The sequence below is a fragment of the Malus domestica genome, chromosome 03, assembly GCF_042453785.1.
Source record: "Malus domestica chromosome 03, GDT2T_hap1".
Lineage (NCBI taxonomy): Eukaryota > Viridiplantae > Streptophyta > Magnoliopsida > Rosales > Rosaceae > Malus > Malus domestica.
In genome coordinates, this window is record NC_091663.1 from 16,288,797 (window position 1) to 16,308,785 (window position 19,989).

The following is a 19,989-nucleotide window of genomic DNA, read 5'->3' on the forward strand; positions in this document are numbered from 1 at the left end:
AACAAAACAAAATTAATATTAAATAGATAAACTGAAGATCGAGGCTTGTGTACTACAATGTCCTAAAAACATAATTTTGTCCTACTATGTGCTTGTAATTTGATAGGCGTCTGCTTCATCAAGATTTAACGATCTAAGTCAAAATTCCAACACCATAAAACTAGACTTCTGGCAAATACCTTTGTGGTATTCTCAGTATGTTTTGTATGTAAGGATAGATGATTTTCAGTAAATTGAATGATATGCAGATGCATGTATTTATAATAATCATATGCATGTTTGCAACATGCATGTTTTTGGGAGGCAACTGTTCAACACAAAGGGCGTGTGGCTCCATCTTTTCCTCAGACTTTTTCATACATTCTCAAACGATTGAAAAATAAAAAGATTAATTAAATTCGAAATTAATTTAATAAATTAAAAAAAAGCTAATTATTGAATTTAATTATTAGAACTCATCTTTTGATAATTAATTAGATATTAAATATATAATTATTATTAAATAATTATCACACCCCAAAGCCCAAATCCAAGGTTGAGCACAATTTTGCTCTCAATGGTTTATCACTCCAATCATTTTATAAGAGGTACAAAGTCTTATAAAGTGAAGGAATCTTTTGGTGGTGACTAATGTGAGACAATGAGTTAGAATGATATCTCTACTCAAAAACTCCAACACACGTCAATTAATGAGTTTTCTGATTGGATGTTGATTATACTAATCACTTGCCACATCATATAGTATACTAATGTGATCTTCCTAGCATTATTCATTCACAAATAGGTTTCTATTTTGATGTACAAGGTTTATAGACGAACTAAACAATTTGTACAAGTTTTAGATGAAACAATTAATTGCCATGAAGAGTCGGGAAAGAAGGTGTTCGTGGCTAGAATTTCCGTTGAGGATGTTTCCTAGCGGACGAGCACACAGCTCCCCGAGAGGTTGCCGCCAATTGATGCTTTCTGTCTAGCTTCTGCTCACTGGCGGGCTTGTCGGGCAAATCTTGTCGAGCAAGGCTTGTCGGGCAAAGCTGAAAGAGAATGACAGGGTTAACTTTGAAAGGTGCCATTGTAGGGCCTTAGGTGTAGGCCTTGAGGCTCACAATCAAGATTAACTTTTAGGTGTTCAGGCGTGCCACTGCCATCTTTAGCATAGTAGATGTAAAACAGATGTTGAGTTTTAATTGTATATATACCCGAGAGGCTGTTTTAGTTATGAAAGGTGCCTTTGTGGGGCCTCAGGTGTAGGCCTTGATGCTCTCAATCAATAACTAACCCAGTACTCGAACATATAATGTTTGTTTCATTAATTGCAGAAGTGTTATGACTATTATACTTCTAATTACCCAAGCCCAAAGAGCAGAATGAATCCAAATAGGTGCCTTTGTAGGGCCTTAGGTGTAGGCCTTGAAGCTTCCCATCAGAATTACTTCTATACTCAAACGTTCTACAATAATCATAATATAACAAAAATAAAACTAAGAAATAGGTCGATTACTTGCGCCCCAAGTAACTTCGGACTTCTTGTTATCAAAGGTTGTCGTGGATGGGTTAAGTCCACATAAGGTTCTTTTTTATGCCTTGAGACCAAGGACTTTTGAATGATCAATCTTACATGCCCGAGGGTTTAGAACTTAGATCTGATTTAAACTGTGACTACATATTCCAATCGGATTCAAGCACTGAGGAGTCTTTTAATCATCAACTTGCTAGAACTAACTTGGATACAAATGGAAGTATACAACATATTACTAGACTTATGAATGAAAAGACAAAAACAAAGAGGGTCGGGCAAGGTTTCACCTTGTCGGGCAAGACTGGTCGTCTTGCAACTTCCTATCTTTGTGATTTATAGAGGGGCTTGAGAGCTTAGAAAGAGGGATAGGGAGATGAGTTTACAGAAGGAAATCGATACTACAGTAAGATTTAGACAAGGTAACAGAGCTTTTACAAAGGCTTTTGGTGAGGGTTGATCCCGAAAGGGATGAAGGCTTGGGCTGACTACAGCTTCGTTGAAAGCAAATCTGGCTTGAGCAGAGTTTGTGCTTGTATTTGTTTGGCTGTTTGAGTGTCCTCATCTCTGATTTCTCTTTCTTCTTTTATAGACAGTTTGGCTTGGCCTCCTGTAGCTTTAATCTTGCCCGAATGCAGCTTGAAGGGCAATGACTCATCAGTTTTTTACTTATACTGCCACTGTAAAGTGCTTTTGGGCTAATTAGCTGGCTGGTCTACACCACTTAGTCTCTAGGTAGGTGAACAAGTGGTTCAAATGATCTGCACCTAGTCGGGAAAATGCCTTTTCTACCTTCTGGGTTTTTGCTGGGCTTCGGGCTCCTTTCCTCCTAGTCCTTCTTTTGGGCCGACTCCCTTTTTAGCTCAAAGTTCAAGTTTTAACCCAAACAAAAGGAACGTATAATTAAGTGGTTACATGCTGTGGGTAGGTTTATTGTTGAATTTTGGAGACTTTAGGTTCCTCTGTGATAGAAGATGAAGTCTTGACTATCACGGAGATATGTCTCCATGTTCCCTTACGGAAGCTTGGGTAAGAAGAGATTTTCAAGTTGTACGAATATTTGAGACCAGGTTATTAAGAAGTGGATTACAAAATGTTAGCTGGAGGATATTAGAAATGCGAAAAATGCCTTCTAGGTTATGTTTGGGTGAGTGATTTAAAAAATTCAGGGGATTGAGGGAAGGAAATTTTGTGAAAAACATGTTCATTTAAGCAACATCTATAGCATGCAATTAACAAATTAAAGGCGGAATCATACTTGCATGCACTCAAAACAAAACATTACCCATAAAATTCAAAGCCTAGTAGTTAGGTGAACCAAGACTCAACTCAAAAGAAAGTGAGTTGAGAAATTTATACCTTTGTAGATTCCTCTTTGCAAAAGCAAAGGATAATCACCCAAGAGATAGGGCCTTCATTCCTTGCTTCTTAGATCCATGGATTTGGATGGAAGAATAGGTTTCTCCAAGTTCCCAAAATTGAGAACCTCTAAGTCTCCACACCAAGGTAAGATGTGAAGAAGAGATGAGTGACCTTGGAGGAGAAAGATTACTAGCTAATCCCTCCAAGGGTGTGTTGGAAATATGCCCTGAAAGTCAATCTTTGGAAGAAACCTTTCAGGACAAATGAATCGATGTATAGATGACTCTTATACATCAAATGACAAAGATACTAATTAGGACTATCTCAATAAACGATATATGTCCTAAATAGTGAATCCATGGACAATGGATCGATTGAAGAAGTAATCTAATGATGTTAGACTACAGAGACCTTCTTCACATAACCATTATGTCCAAAAAGGTTCCTGGTCATTGGATTATTGGAGGGAAACTGACAATGCTTAGACCGGTACATACTGTGTTCGCTTCAAATGGAAGAATGGAAAGTCTCATCCCATTCGTGTAGTGACACTAAGACAAGTATGTAGGTGCTCATTAAGGGAATGAGTTCACTGAACAAAATCGAATGAGAGTACTTGCATGGAGGTCTACTCACATGTCAAGCAAGTAACTCTAATGGTTGGAATAATGTAAGTAGTCCTTTGACCTAAGGCATCGTCGTTGTCTTGTGGCTAAGTACTTAATCTTTGATTATGTCAAAGTCACCCCATTCGTGGGTGTCCACGGCATAATTGGGGTTAAGCCACTTAGTCATGAAGGCAAGTGAATGCGCAACAAGGAATCTCTAATCCTCGATAAGAGAGGAAGAATACTCTAAGATATGATTCGGGAATCTTCGGCCGAAGTATCGAGCGTAATAAAGGAAAGCGTTCCTATACGACTCAATAGAATCATATAAGAAGGAATAATCACATTAGGGGTTTGACATAATATATCCATACCCTAGTAATGTGATTGAGAGTATTGTTTTAGAGAATGATCGAATTACATTGTAATTCCAACTGAATAGGTTCTCCGAACAACTTCTACATTAGCTTGGGTAGCTATGACATATGGTTAGATGTCACTCATAGCTTGTGAGTTCTTCTAGATGATTAAATGTAGTCATCAAAGAAGAAAGGTGAATTAAAAGGAAGTTTTAATTCACTAAGTGATTGGATTAAATATAATCAATTGGATTGATGTCAATCACCTCACTGCCTTGCTAATTAGAACCTAAAATGATTGTACACCGATACACTCTTGTAGTGAGTAATTAATGGATGATGGAAATAATTAATTGGATTAATTAAGTGTTGTGATTAATTTAGAAAGTCTAAAGAAATCATAAAAGCGATAAAAGATCGTTTTGGGCTTAAAGAAACGTTCGGGTTTAATTGGGTCCATTGGGCCTAAACCCATTGGGCTTTTATTCAAGCATTGGATGACTAGAAATAAATAAAAGCCCAAAGCCCAAACCAACACAAAGGGGCCGGCCATTTAAAGTGGAGAGGGAGAGATATTAAGTCAAGTTGTTGACTAGGTTTCTTTTTGTCTATATAAGGAACTTTATAGAGATTTATTCCTTAGGGTTTTTGTGTGTTTTAAAACAACAACGAGGCAAAAGAAACATCTCTCTAAAACACCAAAGGCCGGCCACCTTGAGGGTGATTTAGCTAACAATCTTTCACCCTTTTGGTTATTCCTCCATCCATCTCACTACACTAGTGGGTGTGGATATTTAGAGGTCTTCTCCTTTGGAGAATAAAGGAGAACCTTGGAGCACTCTTACTAACAAAGTGGAGGAGGCAAGGAGGGAGGCTAGGCTCAAGGACTTCAAGGAGCAAAGGGCTTGGAGGTGGTCCATCCTTGGTCTAAAATCAAGATCAAGAGGTATAGATCTATACCTTCACTTAGTTCTTAACTTGAATGTTTTAGATGCATTATATATAAACCTATGAACCTTGAAAGGGATTTTCATGACTATAGCTTTGATATTATTTGATAACATGCTTCCGTTGCTTATGTATATAAATTTTGAATTGTATATGCATGCTAGTCATTTCGAAATCCCATGTGTAAAACTCACAGATTTCCCTTCAGGGTGGCCGGCCTCTTTAGAGAGAAAGGAGAGCTTTGTGTTCTCTCCAATTTCCTCAAAAAACCCTAAATGAATTTTGGCTATAAAGTCATATTTATACCTTTATTCATTGGAGTGGCAAACTTGTAATTAAAGCAAGTTCACTACCCTTCCTCTAAATGGCCGGCCTTAGGGTATTATTGGGCTATTTGGGCCTTTGTGAATCATTATTCATTAAGTTGTCATACAACTTAAGTCAATGGACTTGACATTCAAAGCCCATTGGGCCTTAAGGTCCAATATTATCCCGAGGTCTTTAACGAACTTATTCGTTTGATTAATTAACATATTAATTCATCCTTGCCATAAATAATTAAACCATTTAATTATTCTTACTCATCTCCGTTGTTTCTTCAATCTCTACCTTACACAGTGTACGATCCATTAGGTTCCTTTTAGCGAGGCAGTGGGCGATTAAAACTCTTTCAAATCGATTGTGAATTGAAACTTACTTTCAATTCTCCCTTTAGTGTTCATACACGTTTAGGGCTTCCACAAACCATGAGTGATACCTAGCAGCATATCATGGTTACCCAAGCTAATCAGAAGAGGTGGAGAACCTATTCAGTTTAGGATTACAATGCAATACGGTCTTTCTCTAATACAATACTCTTGACCACATTGTTTGGTTTGATAGTTTATTCATGTCTACTATCCAATGTGATTCATTTACTTATATGATTATCTTGAATGTGATTTGGAACGACCTCCTAAATCTCATTCATACTCTGGCAAGAGATTCTTAATCATATCATAGAGTATTCTCCCTCAAACGGTTTGAAGGTTAGAGATCCCTTGTTGCCCATTCACTTGCCTCCATGACTAAGTGGCTTAACCCCAACTATGCCGTGGACACCCGCGAATTGAGTGACTTTGACATAATCAAAGATCAATGACCTAACCACAAGACAACTATGATGCCTCAGGTCAAATGACTATTTTGCATTATCCCAACCATGAGTTCTCATGTGACATGAGTATGAGAACTCTTCGTTGATCGTGTTCAGTGAACTCATTCCTTATTGAGCACCTACGTACTTGTCTTGGTGTCAGTCACACCAATGACTCGAGACCAGTCACTCTCACTAAGAGAAGACATAGCACATACTGATCTTAACGGACTGTCAATGCCCAATTGGCAATCATATGATTAGGAACGTTTAGGATATGTATACGAAAGAGAATGGTCTCATGAATCTAACTTCTTTAAATTCATTCTCCTAATTACATATTCCTTGGACTCATCGTTTAAGCATATAACATTTATATGAGACGGCTTAAAACAATAATCTATGCCCTTGATATTAAACTAGATTAGTTTAACATGTGAAATGTCCGTAAAGTATCATCATATGATTGGTTTTAGGGCACATTCCCAACATTGAGACCAAGTTAGTAAGGAATGTTTTATAATATATTAGATAAAGGTGATTAGAAATGTCCTTCATGAGCATTGCAAGGACATGTACAAGGATTTATATATGTTTTCTTCCAAGTAGTGATTTGCAAATCTCTCTTATATGCCTTTGCTATAACATTAAAGGACGAATTTATGATTCTCTACATCCAACATTTTTTAGCCTATTCCTTACTAACTTGGGTTTGGTCCCTTGAGACTTGTGTGAAGTCTAGTTTTAGTTCTTTGGCTTTCCTTGTCAAAAGTTGTAAATGATACCACACATACTCTTAGATTGTCTTTTGTTTTATAACTCTGGTATGAGTTCATGTTGTTGGACATTGTGTCCAAAGGCATTGGTCGAAGACAATTCATCATCACAAAAGGTGATCATTCATATTCATTCCATGCATAAACCTGAGTTCATTTTTTCTAGTCATGTTGTCTAGTCAGACATTTGTCACTGTTGTCCAGCTATTTGGACATGTTTTTTTAGTCTACCTACATAGGCTTTCTGACAGCTTTGTCCCAGGTTGAAATCTAAGCCTTAGATTTGCTCAAATCGTGCTCTGCATTGACAAGTGTCTTTTGTCCTTGGTTGGACAGAAAATTTGGTAGCCCCTATGATAAAACCCTAGCTGCCTTCCTTGCTTCTTTGGTGAGAACATTTTACATTCATCAAAGAGAGAGTTTGAGCTTATTGCTTCCTCATTTAGTTGCCTAGCCACAAAACTGTTTTTATGCATTAAAACCCTAAGATCATTGTGTATCTAGGTTGCATTGGTTCACTTGTTTTGTGTTGTGTTCTTGATCTAGCATTTTGAGTTAAATTTCTCATATAGATCAAGTTTTGGATTATTTTCAATTTCTTCCTTCAAATGTTTGACTAGAGAAACTAACTGATCTTTCAATCTAGATTTCATATCATTTGCATTGATCATGTTGGTTCTCGGTGCCACTTGGTGATGAGCTCAGGAGGAGCTGCCACTTCGTGAAGACCGAAGGAGTCCATCTCGTGTAAGGCAATATTGCACAAAGGTATAAGTTGTTCCATAGATTAGGGATCTAGGAATTGAGCGTGTGTGGATACTTTGTATGAATCTTGTTTACACTAATGGATTGGACTCAGTAGAGAGTCCCTAATTTTTTAATCCAGATGTGAGGTTTTCCCGCCAAAAACATCATGTGTTGATTATTACTTTTCTTAGCTTTTATATCTCAATATCTGTATATGAGATGCGATCATCATGACCTGTCCATACAACTAAGTTAATCAATGTTTGAATCTACTGAACTGGATCTTAATTAACTAGGAACTTTTCAATAACTCAAGTATTGAAATAGATTGCTTCCGCTATTGTTAAACTAACATATCTAATCTTAGTTGACTGGTGTTGCTGACTAGTCAGACAAGCACATACATAGATTTTTAAGTGCAAGTTATTACGTTTGCTGTCAATTTCAACTTGCAAATCATTCCCACCAACATAGACTCTGAATTGAACCCCTAGTTTAATTGTAATCCCTGAACTCTCATATTAGATTCATTATTGTTACATTTCACTAACGCCATCTCTCTTGCCATAAATCCAAGGTTATATTAGGAACTTCAACTTAAAATTAAAAAAAATAATAAAAAAGCTAAAAAAAACAGATAAAAATTTATAAACTGATATCTAAAGCATAAAACAAGATGAAATTTGAACGATAAAAGTACAAAATGAAAATGGTTGAATTTTAGCAACTTGTAAAGATTAGGCAATGCGATTTCAAAGTTGGTAGGAGATTGATCAAACTGTGATAGGATTTAAACAACTAACAAATCACATAGTAAACTACAAAAAAAAAAAAAAAAAAAAAAAAAACCAAACACACAAAAAAAATCTGATTTTTTTAGGTTCTTTTGTCTCTCTCATTTTTCATTGTTAAAATCATTTTTAGTGATGTGGGATGAAGTTCGTAATATACTCCTAAGTTTAACGAAAATATAAACGGTGTCAGTAAAAATGATGAATGATACAACATAATGCTTGATAACTAAAGAAACTAATACGAGAGCTTATTCGCTAAAATTAAGAGAGGTTTAACGAAACACTTCTGATATTGTTCATTTTTAACAAAAATAATATTTTTACTCTAAAAAATCACTCCTGGTACTATTCACTTACAATACTTTTTTATCATTTTGATTAAAACTCAGCTCTTTTCATTAATTTTCTTTAAAATTAATTTTGGATAAAATTTAGAGAGTATTAATACAGTTAAACCTATAATTTATTCTTTAATAACTTAACCTCCCTCCGCCCCAATTAATTAGTGGTTCGAAGGTCCAACAATATCATTGCTTTCTGACAGTTATCGCCTATCTTGCCCCTACTTTCAAGCTGTTCACACACGGTCAGCCGACTCATGGGAATTAGATTGGGGTTTCTCTCTGTCCATGAAATGTATAAGTTTGTCGCCATCTGGATACCATTTGTAAGCAGGATGCTATGCTATTTCATATCTCTGCTGCATAATTTTGTGAATACAGTGGATGGATCCGCCTGGTGATCTGATAAGATTGCAAAGGTAAACCATATTTTATTGAAAATAAAACTAATGAAAATGATTTGAAAACTTTGAGTTTTAATGATAAAGACAAAATAAAGGGTAAAATGAATAATGCCACATTTATTTTTTAGTGTAAAAATGTGGTTTTTCGTTAAAATGAACAGTACCAGAAATTTTTCGTTAAAATTTCCTTTATTGAAAGAGAACAAGTCACAATCATACAAACTGTGACTTCCTAACAAATATATATCCATAGTTAGTTAATGACCATTAAAACATAACAAACGTATAACTGTAGCTAAGAATATCAAGATTTCTAATTTGGATCAAGATCAGGTCGGGGTCTTGCTCACAATAGCAATGGTCGGGTAAGGATCTTGTTCACAATCATAGCAGTCAAATCTAATCAAGTCAAGAGAAATTAATCCACTTTAATATCGTTTTCGAAAAAAAAAAAAATTTAATGAAAAGCTTCTGATACTGTTCAATTGAACGAAAAATCATATTTTTACAATAAAAAGTCAATCATGGTACTATTCACTTTACCCTTTATTTTGTCATTATTGTTAAAACTTAAAGTTTTCAAATCATTTTCATTAATTTTCCTAACTAAAAAATTCACTTTAATATCATGTCAAGATTACAGAGTCGGACTAGCGCCCAATACGAATCACAATGACATTGTCCCAACTTTGCACAATCCAACAAGGTTCTTTGAATTAATTGGATAATACTACTATCAATCGCACATGAACAACGATTGGCTAATGCTCTAAATAGTTTGAAGAAAATTCAGTTTTAACCAGAACCGGAAGAACCTTGACGTACTAACAAATTCTTGAGGAAAAACAATAATATATTACAAAAATGTAATCCATTAGTTCAAAGAGACATTGGTTCTCCTCATCTCGTGCTCAGAAGCCAGAAGGAGCCCTTCCAATTTCCAAGTATTATCCTAGTTCTATGTGCACACAATTTAACAATTTCTTCATTATTTGAAGCACATGAAATGTTCCCTTATGTTGTTGTATTCTTCCTAATCAGGAGTGCATGCAGCTGTACAAGAATACAAATGGAGAATGCGAATATCACAGTTTTATTTTTTAAACAATTGATAAGTTGTTCAAAAAACAATAATAGTACAATCATTGTTCATATATATAACTCAACTTGTTAGATAAATTACCAACTAGCTTCTTAGTTTTATTTTATTTTTAGCTTTTCAGAAAACTATCGAACAATACTATGATCAGAAGAAATCGTGTACACTTGTGAGTGATTGACTGTAATATAATTCAAATTATTATTTACTTTCTTTCTGAAAAAAAGACTGAAAACAAAATAGGAAAGTGTTATTTGCCCTTTCCCCTTATCCTAAACCTTTATTTTATCGTATCATTAATTCCCACACCACAAGGTATACATTGATTTCTAGAAATCGTGTACCCTTGTGTGAGCGTGTTGGGGCTTGGAATCTGGGATTTGAGCCGAGAAGAAATAAACCAAGAAATGAGGGATGTGAGCCTTGACCCAATAATGAATATTTAGTCCATGTAACATTTCTAAGCCAGAAATGGAATGCCAACAAACCGAGTCCTAGTGAAATTGGTATTGCTAAACAGTTGGATTTAGGTATTGCTCGGTCGAGTCCTAGATGAATTATAATTGCTAAAAATAAGGATGAGTTTTGATAAGATTCAAATCATTTCAAGAATCAAAACATGTGACTCATCAGATGAGAAGTGAATTAACATGTAAGATGACTAGGTTCAGAGTCCTAATTCAAGTCAAAGAGGCCACAACTTGAAAAAGATAGAGTTTCGATAGGAAAGGGGTCTAATGGGACAATGTCAAGGATATCCAGGTACGTATTGAGGAGTCACAGTCCAAATGGGATTCTACTTTGGCAAACATGGTCACGTAGACGGGACTTTCAACTCAACACACAAACCAAAGCTCTTCGTGAAACCCTCGCTCTATGTGAAACCTTCTCATATGCTGAGAAAAACAATAATTGCTTCACTAACCCCTCCGTCAGCACACATTCAGTTCTGTTGTACATCAGTAGGTTGACAAACTAACGCCATACTCAGTTCGGTTGAACATCGCTGGAGTCGTAGAATCAAGAACTCTTAGTTGGCAAAGAGTCATTGATTATCTCGCGGAACGAGGTCACTTCATTAGTTTTCTCGTCAAAGTGAGGTGTTACTTAGATTACTTAGTGTTTGACACATGGAAAGCCGAACCGTTATTGAACGTCATAGTCAAAGGCATAACCTTGTCTTCATGTCGTAGAACCCTAGGCTGAGTGTGTTTCTTCCTCGATTGTAGTTGTTCGGTGCAGAAGTAAGGAAGCACGTTTCATCACTACACCACCACATTCATCACATTTGCCCGACCAAGCTCGGTAAGGAATTGACATGCTCGCATCAGCAATACCACATAAGGAAGTATTTAGCTTAGTAATAACTCGACATGTGCTCCGTATGTTTTCTAATTTCTAGAGTCAGCGGAGCTATTGACTCTAGTATAATTCAAATTATTTACGGTCTTTTAAAAAAGATTGAAAACAAACGGAGATGTGTTATTTTTGGTACTCTTATCCCAATCCTTTCTTTTATCACATAATTCCCACACCACATGATTTGTACGTACGCATGTGAACCAACCCGTCCCCAGCTAGCTATATCCTTTTTGTTTTTATTTCATTGGTTGTGCTAGGCACTCGAGGAACATGGTTGATTTGGTTGTAGATTCATGCTCCCACTGCCCGAATACTTATAAACATAACTTGTGGGCAAACGTGACTAGAAATTTTTCAACAACAAAGCCTTATTATTATGTGGAATTCGTAATATAAATCATAAAACGCCTCTGCGTCTTGTGTTATATTTTTTTGTTAAGTTCAAATAGTTCAAATTTTTTCTTAAAGTCTTTTTCTACCATTTTAACATTGAATCTTTATTTCGTAATCAAATCTTCTAAAAAAAATATATTGAAAAAAAAAATTGAGAAGCATGGACCACCAACATTAGGACTTGGATCCTCTCCTGAGCCCAAGGAGAGGATCCTCTTGACCAAAAGACTTGACTCATTAGATGAAAATCTAATGATTATAATTATTATAATTTTAAAAAAAATTTCCTGTTTGTAACCGTTGAATTTTCTTCTAACAGTCCAAATCCTTTGATCAAGAAAATCCTTTTCTTGAGCTCAGGAGATGATCCAAGACCCCAACATTAACATTATCAAGTTTTTAGTGAATGTGACAGTCCATAAACCACAAGGATTTTAATTAGAATAGCCGCAAAGGACACGAACATCATGGGGTGCAGGTGTGGGGGCCGGCATGTACAATTATAAATATGTGGTGTTTTATTAAGAAATGTTTGAGTGTAAGTTCCAAATACAGCAAGGAAACTCCAACCAATCCCCAACACATTGAGCCGTTAGTAGGGACCCCACTCCTCTTGGCATGGCCTCTATCCTAACTTTTTCTTATTAATAGGGTTCTTAGGGTTTTATTGACTGATTGATATGTTGTGATAAGATGTTGACAATTATTACCATCCTACTTGAAATTTGATGTACTTCGGAGTTCAGTAATTTTACTTGTAAGTAAAAAAAAAAATTATTTAAATTTTGTGATGTCAAATTCGATATCCCTACTCTTAATACAAATATATTTTGTATACGCAAAAAATTTATCGACCCCAATTTATGACATTTCCTCCTTCTCATCTAATATTTGGTGAAAAGAAAGTGATTTCCGCATATTTTGTTACTCCTCTTGCACATTTTTTCTATTTTTGTTCTTAGATTTAATATATCAAAATAGAATCAAAGAATAAAAATCATTAATGATGCACAAAAAGAGAAAAAGATGTGAGAGAAAATCATTTTCCTGAGAATTTCCTAAACCTTATTAAAAGATCCACATCAAGATATTATGGGTAAATTACACAGTATTTCAAATTTGAAATCTATTACAATCGTATACAACATTTTCAAAATATTTCACTTTAATACCTCAACTACTATTTTATTTCAATATAATACCTCCGTTACATTTTTCATTCATTGATCCTTTAAATGCTGACGTGGCTGTCACATATATACCATGTGGCTGCCAAATGTCTGCCACATGGCAAATAAAAATAAATTAATTTTTTTTTTAAAAAAACCTGAATTTAAAAAAAAAAAATTGAAACCCAGTATCCCTCAACCCCCTAGTGACCTACATCCCCATCCCTAACCCAGAACCCAAAAACCTGCAAGAAGAAGAAGAAGAAGAAGAGGAAAAAAAAAAACCCCCCAGTTCGTCCCCCCCAAAACCTGCAAGAAGAAGAAGAAGAAGAAGAAGAGGGAGAAAAAAAAAAAGAAAAAAGAAGCCCCAGTTCGTCCCACCCGAGCCATCTCTTTCTCCCATCCCCCATCACCCCTCCCAAAAATCCCCCATCACCCACCCCCAAAAATTCCACCCGAGTTTAGGTGGATCTACCACAAAACCAATCCAAAATACTTTCAAAACTCACCCACACTAAAAATCATGAGATCCTGGGGGCGGGGGGAAGGGTTTTGGGCTTTATTTTTCCTCCCCTCTTCTTCTTCTTCTTCTTCTTCAAGATTGCAGGTTTTTTTGCGGGTGGGGGATGAACTGGGTTTGGGGTTTTTTTTTTCTTCTTCCTCCCTCTTCTTCTTCTTCTTCTTCTTCTTCTTGTTGTAGGTTTTTGGGTTCTAGGTTAGGGATAGGGATGTGGGTCACTTTTTGGGGGGCGGGGGGGGGGGGGGGGGTGAGGGATAGTGGGGTTCAATTTTTTTTTTTGAAAATTTCAGGTTTTTAAAAAAAAAAAAAAAAAATTATTTTATTTGCCACGTAGCAGACATTTGGCAGCCACGTCAACATTTAACGGATTAATGGATGAAAAATGTAATGGAGGTACTATATTGAAATAAAATAGTAGTTGAGGTATGAAAATGAAATGTTTTGAAGATGTTGTATGCGATTGTAATAGACCTCAAACCTGAGGGGGTATTGTTTAATTTACCCATATATTATTCACTGAATTAATTACTAGCTTGTTACAATTGAACTTTTTCTTGGTCAGTGAATTAACAAAAATGCTACTTTTATCATATTTTTGTATATTATATTTAGACTATTTTTCTAATAGAGATTGGACATGTCTAGTGATATTTTTCTTCATTTGTAAGTGAACGGTATTAGGTTCGATTCTCGTCACAAGCACAAACGAATTTGAACTACAATATTGTTAGCATATTGTGAGATAATCAAAGTATTAATTCACTAACTCTTATTGTGACGATAATTTGAACCACAATATTATTAATCAAATTACTAATTCACTAACTCTTCTTGTGACAATATTTTGAATTCGAATGCAAAGTAGAAAGTACACTGTTTTAAACATCTTAGCTAAGTCCAAGTTAGTTAGCATAAGTTTAAACCAAAAACCTCAAGGCAACGCAAAAACTCTCTTTACTGCAAGTTCCTATCATTTTTCTTTTTCTTTCTTTTTTAATGGTGAAAGATGACCTAAATTTCAAGTTTTAAACAGATAATTAAATGAGTAGATTCTTGTTTTGATTTCATTCCTTAGTCAGTTGAATCATAATTTAAACACAAGTAATTAAGAGTTGATTGCGTTGATTAGAAAAAGAAAGAAAAAGGAGTCGAGGAGGGAGTATTGAGCAGAGAATGTGCAAGAGAACATTCCAGCAGAGACAGGGAGAGAGAGAGAGAAGGAGACAGATTAAGTAAAAATACTGAGAACCTAGTCCACATTGTGGGCCGCTTATCTTACACATGCACGACCCTGATTGAATGCAATTCGGTCACATGTCTGCCACATCATCTCCCTTTTTTTTTTAATCCTAAAACATAAAAATCCCAATTCCCTTTCCCAACTATAAATCAATTATCAATCCCTCGGACTAAATTTTTGAAAAGTAATATTAGGGAGACGAAATTTGTAAATTAAATTAGGTGTCACAAATAGAAAATAAGTATGTTTATCAACAATTAAGTAATAATTCAATCATCAACTTCCATGTTATTTAATTTACAAAATTTACTTTATAGATTAGTCTTCCTAACATTACTTTTTTTTTTGAGTAACTGAAACACGTGACATGTTATATTTACACGAATAAATATACAATCACAATGGGGTATCCCTGTAATTGGGGATGAATTTCAAACTCGTATTCCACACGATACGTCTTGTATTCGATTCCTAGTACTGGTGAATCATACGATGATAGCCAGGAAAATGTTGAAATACATCTATGAGTCTTCATAACCCCCGAAAAGATGAATTGACGGGATAAAAGAAATGCCCATTTTTTAAGAGAACACGAATAAATGTACATCATCAATATATATTTTTTTAACAAACAATATTTTCTACACTAAAGGGAGAAAGTAGGCTTGATCTCACAATATACTATCAATAATGTGATTCAAATTTAGCGAGAATCGAATTTAAAATCTATCATTTTCAAATAAAAAAGAATATCACTAGATTGTAAGATTAAATAAGCGTAATCAATCTAATATAAGTAAAATAATAACACTCCTTGTCAGTAATAAAAGAAATACCCACTCACATGTCTTACACTCCTGTCCTAGTCTTCTTTACTTGTATCCTTTATTTCCATTGTTCTTTTTACTTAGTTTTTCCCTCTCACAACATTTATAAAACAAATTAAAGCTTCCATTGATTCTTCCCAAAATCCCACCGCCACCTCCCATATTTGATTAGTTTGACAACTTTTTGAGCTTCTTTCATCTTCTTTAAGACTGCCCAAAAATCCATCAAACCCCAGAATCTTTGACACTTTTTCTTCTTTGCTAAATTCAAGGCTGACAGTTTGAAAATATTTACCTAAAAAGAAAATCTTGACACCATCATTGTCATCCTTGTACTTCCATCAGCTTTTTTCAACCCCTTAAATTTTTCATTATTTTTCTTGCTCCTCCAATCCAATCTCTCCATTCACTCCCCAAATCTTCAAGATCTCCCAATTGGGTCTCCATCATTTGCTCCAAAAGATTCACCCACACCCCATTTTCTCTGCACTCTGTTCGTTTTTCTATGTCTTGGAAAAACCACCAGCACTGCCACAGCTTGGTCGTCGACAGGCAATGCAAGATCAGGAAGCGCGGCGGCGGCTCGTCTTCCTCCTCGTCTTCCTTGGTCCGTAGGTACAGACTGAAGAGGGCAATCCTGGTCGGAAAGCGAGGCGGTTCCAGCACGCCAGTCCCCACTTGGAAGACTCTGAGCGCCGCGGCGGTGGTGGAGGGATCACCTTGTACGGCGACGATGGTGGCAAATGGGGATGAGGATGATGAGAAGATTGCAAAGCTGCAGCAGCGGAGACCGGCTTCGGAACACGGTGGCCGCGGCGGCGGTAAAGGGAAGGAAGTGGTTTCGGTTTCGGCGAGAAAGCTGGCGGCGACTTTGTGGGAAATGAATGAACAAGAACAAGTTCCTTTGAGAAAGAAGGATTCCAAAGTTGCTCAAGTTCCTTCCTTAGCCGGTTCCTTGCCGCCAAAGTCATCAGATCCATCCTCTACTCCTTTTTATGAGGTAAGGATTATTTTATTTGTTTATTTACTTTTTCTTTTCATATTTTCTTTATATATTCAATGAAAATGCAAAAAAAGAGAACCAAAAAAAATGCAGAAAAGAAAATAAGTTGGAAAATTCACTTTGTTTATCGAGCTTCTTGTGTTTACATATTAGATAGTAACACAAATCCAAATTGTTCATTTTTTGTTAGCATTATTCAATGGCAAATGAATTTGGCAAACATTTTTTTCTTGGCTTGTTCAATCTAAATGTCATAAATTAGATAAATTTATTTATTTTTTTTGGAAATTGTTGTTAGTATTTCAAAATTTTCATTATACACTCCTCACTAGTCTGTTTTTCTTTTTTATTATAAAAAATTTAGAATGCAAAATGAGATTTTTCTTTTATATACAAGCTATACTTTATATTAATTTATACTAAGAAGATAGGAAGTTGAAAATAAAACCTTAATCACCAAGTTAATTCACTACGTAAGCTACCTATTTTTTTACGGAGTGGAAGTGTAAGTTTCTTGTTTATTAATTGAAGTTTGAAAGTAATATTGCTTGTTGTTGGGAATTGTGCAGATAAAAAATGAAAGTGGGGGTGGTGGACGCCAAAGAGGATTGTCGGTCGTTTCTCAGAAACATCATTTGAATGATTACCAAATGGGAGGCTTCGAGAGACCTACAAGTGCTAGTTTAACTGAGGTAAAAATTCAACTGCATTTCAATCTCAATATATATATATATATATATATAAATTTGATAAAAAAAAAAGGTACATGTTTTCTGGAATTTATTTTTACAGTTTGTGTGGAAGGGGTGAAAATTAAAAAATGGACAAGAAGATGTTGACAGTGATTCAAATAAAGTTTGTCCCCATAGAATGGAACATAAATATCAAATCTAGTTTTCTGCCTTGTCATTTTCAATGAATAGGATATAAATTTTTGTATTTGAAAAAGTTGATCTAGTTCATCACCTTCGTGTTTACAAATTGCACAATTGGCTAGAATGATCATTTTCGACATTTGGGGTGTAGAAATGACCAATTAGCTGTGTCGAAGATTGTTCGTGAAACCAAATGTCAAAAAATGACAAATCATGTTAATTGTTCCTAAAAATTAGCTCTTCAATTTAAATAATTAATCTAATGCATTTGCTTTAATGGTCGACTAGAATGTATGTTACTTAATAAGTTCATAGTTTAGTTAGTTAAGAGCATTCACTCTCGTCACTGGAGGTCTCGAGTTCCCCCACTACTCTGATATCCCTTCTATAAAAAAGAAGGATAATGCTAGGGAGATCAAATTTTAAACCAAATTTCCAAACTAAATGATGTATCATCAATAAGAAATAAGTGCATTAATCGACACTTATTTAATAATCCAATCATCAACAACCACATCATTTGGTTTACATAGTTTGGTTTAAAAATTTAGTTTCCCTATCATTACTCCAAAAAGAATGTTTGTTATACTTAACAAAAATTCTACTATGCTCTAAAGTCTCATACTCCGGAACACCATAAAAAATCCCATTGCTTAAAGTACGCACTCCTGCGCCCGAGAATTCGAGTTCGCTTCCTTACTCCCTGATATCGCTTGTATAAAAAAGAATGTTTGTTACTTCAATCTTTGAGTAGACATGTTGATTGCATTAGGCTGCAAGGGTTTCAAGAGTGAGTTTCTAGGATGATGAATAAGCAGACATGTTGATTGAATTTCACAATGTGCAGGTCAAATATCAATCCTGTGGGAAACCTGATCGAAAATGCATACACGGATTTAAGACCGGTTTGAAGGATGTCAGTAGTGGCCTTTCTACATCTAAAGAGCTTGTGAAGGTTCTTACTCGCATTTCGGGTCTTGAAGAGCAGCATTCGTTAACTACAACCCTACTCTCAGCCTTACGAGTTGAGCTTGATCGAGCGCGTGTCCAGGTTCATCAACTGATCCGAGAACAGAGGTCTAACTGCAACGAAATTGAGTTTCTCATGAAGAAGTTCGCAGAAGAAAAGGCGGCCTGGAAAAGTAAGGAGCGAGAGAGGATACGTGCTGCAATAGCGTGCATGGCAGAAGAACTTGAGGTGGAGAAGAAGCTAAGAAGACAAACAGAAAGGTTGAACAAGAAGCTAGGGAAAGAACTGGCAGATAAAGAGGCAGCTCTGTCGAAGGCCACGAAAGAGCTCGAGAGGGAGAAGAGGGCAAAAGAGATTTTTGAGCAAGTTTGTGATGAGTTAGCCACAGGTCTTGGGGAGGACAGAGCACAAGTCGAAGAGCTAAAGAAAGAATCGGAGAAAGTCCGTGAAGAAGTGGAGAAGGAGAGGGAAATGCTTCAGCTAGCCGATGTGTTGCGCGAGGAGAGAGTCCAGATGAAGCTTTCTGAAGCCAAATATCATTTTGAGGAGAAAAATGCCGTTGTGGAACAGCTAAAGAATGAACTAGAGGCTCATTTGAGATCCAAAACGCGCGAAGGTAGTCGCGGTTCTCCAGATTTCAGTAAAATCAAGGAACTCGAGGCTTATTTAAAGAAGATAAATTTTGGATCATTTCAGAACGCGAAGATAGAAGGGAATGAAATGGAAGTTGCTGCATACAGAGTGGAATGTGAAGACGATTCAAAACGGACTTCAGTTGATAGCGATCTTCATTCCATCGAGCTAAGCATGGACAATAACAACAAGAGCTACAAATGGAGTTACGGTTGTGGAGATGATACTGAAGATGATTCAAAGCGGACTTCGGTTGATAAACAATTCAAAGGGAGAAGATCGCTCTCCGAAAAAATACAATGGGAAAGCATATGCTTAAACAAAAATTCCAGCGGTATCGATTGGGAGTTTGGCGTAAAATCTCAATGGCAGTCAGACGGGCGGCTTATAGAAATATCAGAGCTTGTTCCGCAAACTCAAACCCCAGAACATGAAACCGAAACAAAGAAAAATGGTTCTGTTAAGGGTCTTGCAGACCATAGGTTATCGAATTCAAAAGTGGTTCCGATCCATAGCCTAGCCGGTACAACTTGTCAGTTCCAATCCTTTCCGACGAAGGATCCAGGAAACGAAGTATGCGGAAGTTAGACTGATGGGCCACGAGGCCACGAGGATGGTTCGAAGCTCCAACTAGCAGGAAGAGAAGGCCAATGCCGGGATCAAGAGAACATCGACGTTTTCATGTTACTTCTTCCCCGCAACGCATTGCTTTGCTTGTGTTTTCAAATCTTGCCACTAAAATTGTTTGCATCGATCATGTTCGATATTACAGATAGAACAAATGTATATACACTTTTACACACTGCTTTGTATGGAACCAAATATAATTTGTTTTTGAGTTCTGAGAAATATACATTATTTGCTGCATGGTTTCTTCTTGATCTTTTAGGGATAGCGAACGTTACGAA

At 36.0% G+C, this 19,989-nt stretch overlaps 1 protein-coding gene across 1 annotated transcript; it reads left to right on the forward strand.

Annotated features, from left to right (window-relative positions):
- The first annotated feature begins 15,595 nt into the window (after window positions 1-15,595).
- LOC103424822 (uncharacterized protein At5g41620-like) lies at window positions 15,596-19,948 on the forward strand. The gene is made up of 3 exons (XM_008362919.4): window positions 15,596-16,600; window positions 17,173-17,295; window positions 18,326-19,948. Exons 1-3 carry the CDS (start codon window positions 16,106-16,108, stop codon window positions 19,667-19,669), a joined length of 1,962 nt encoding a protein of 653 aa, XP_008361141.3. The 5' UTR covers window positions 15,596-16,105; the 3' UTR covers window positions 19,670-19,948.
- Window positions 19,949-19,989: the final 41 nt, after the last annotated feature.

What these genes read in the sequence shown, in the direction of transcription:
- LOC103424822 (XM_008362919.4), top strand. Translation starts at nt 16,106, where the DNA reads ATGTCTTGGAAAAACCACCAGCACTGCCACAGCTTGGTCGTCGACAGG. An exon ending in CCTCTACTCCTTTTTATGAG is followed by an intron (nt 16,601 to 17,172) that starts GTAAGGATTATT and finishes GGAATTGTGCAG; the next exon opens with ATAAAAAATGAAAGTGGGGG. An exon ending in CAAGTGCTAGTTTAACTGAG is followed by an intron (nt 17,296 to 18,325) that starts GTAAAAATTCAA and finishes CACAATGTGCAG; the next exon opens with GTCAAATATCAATCCTGTGG.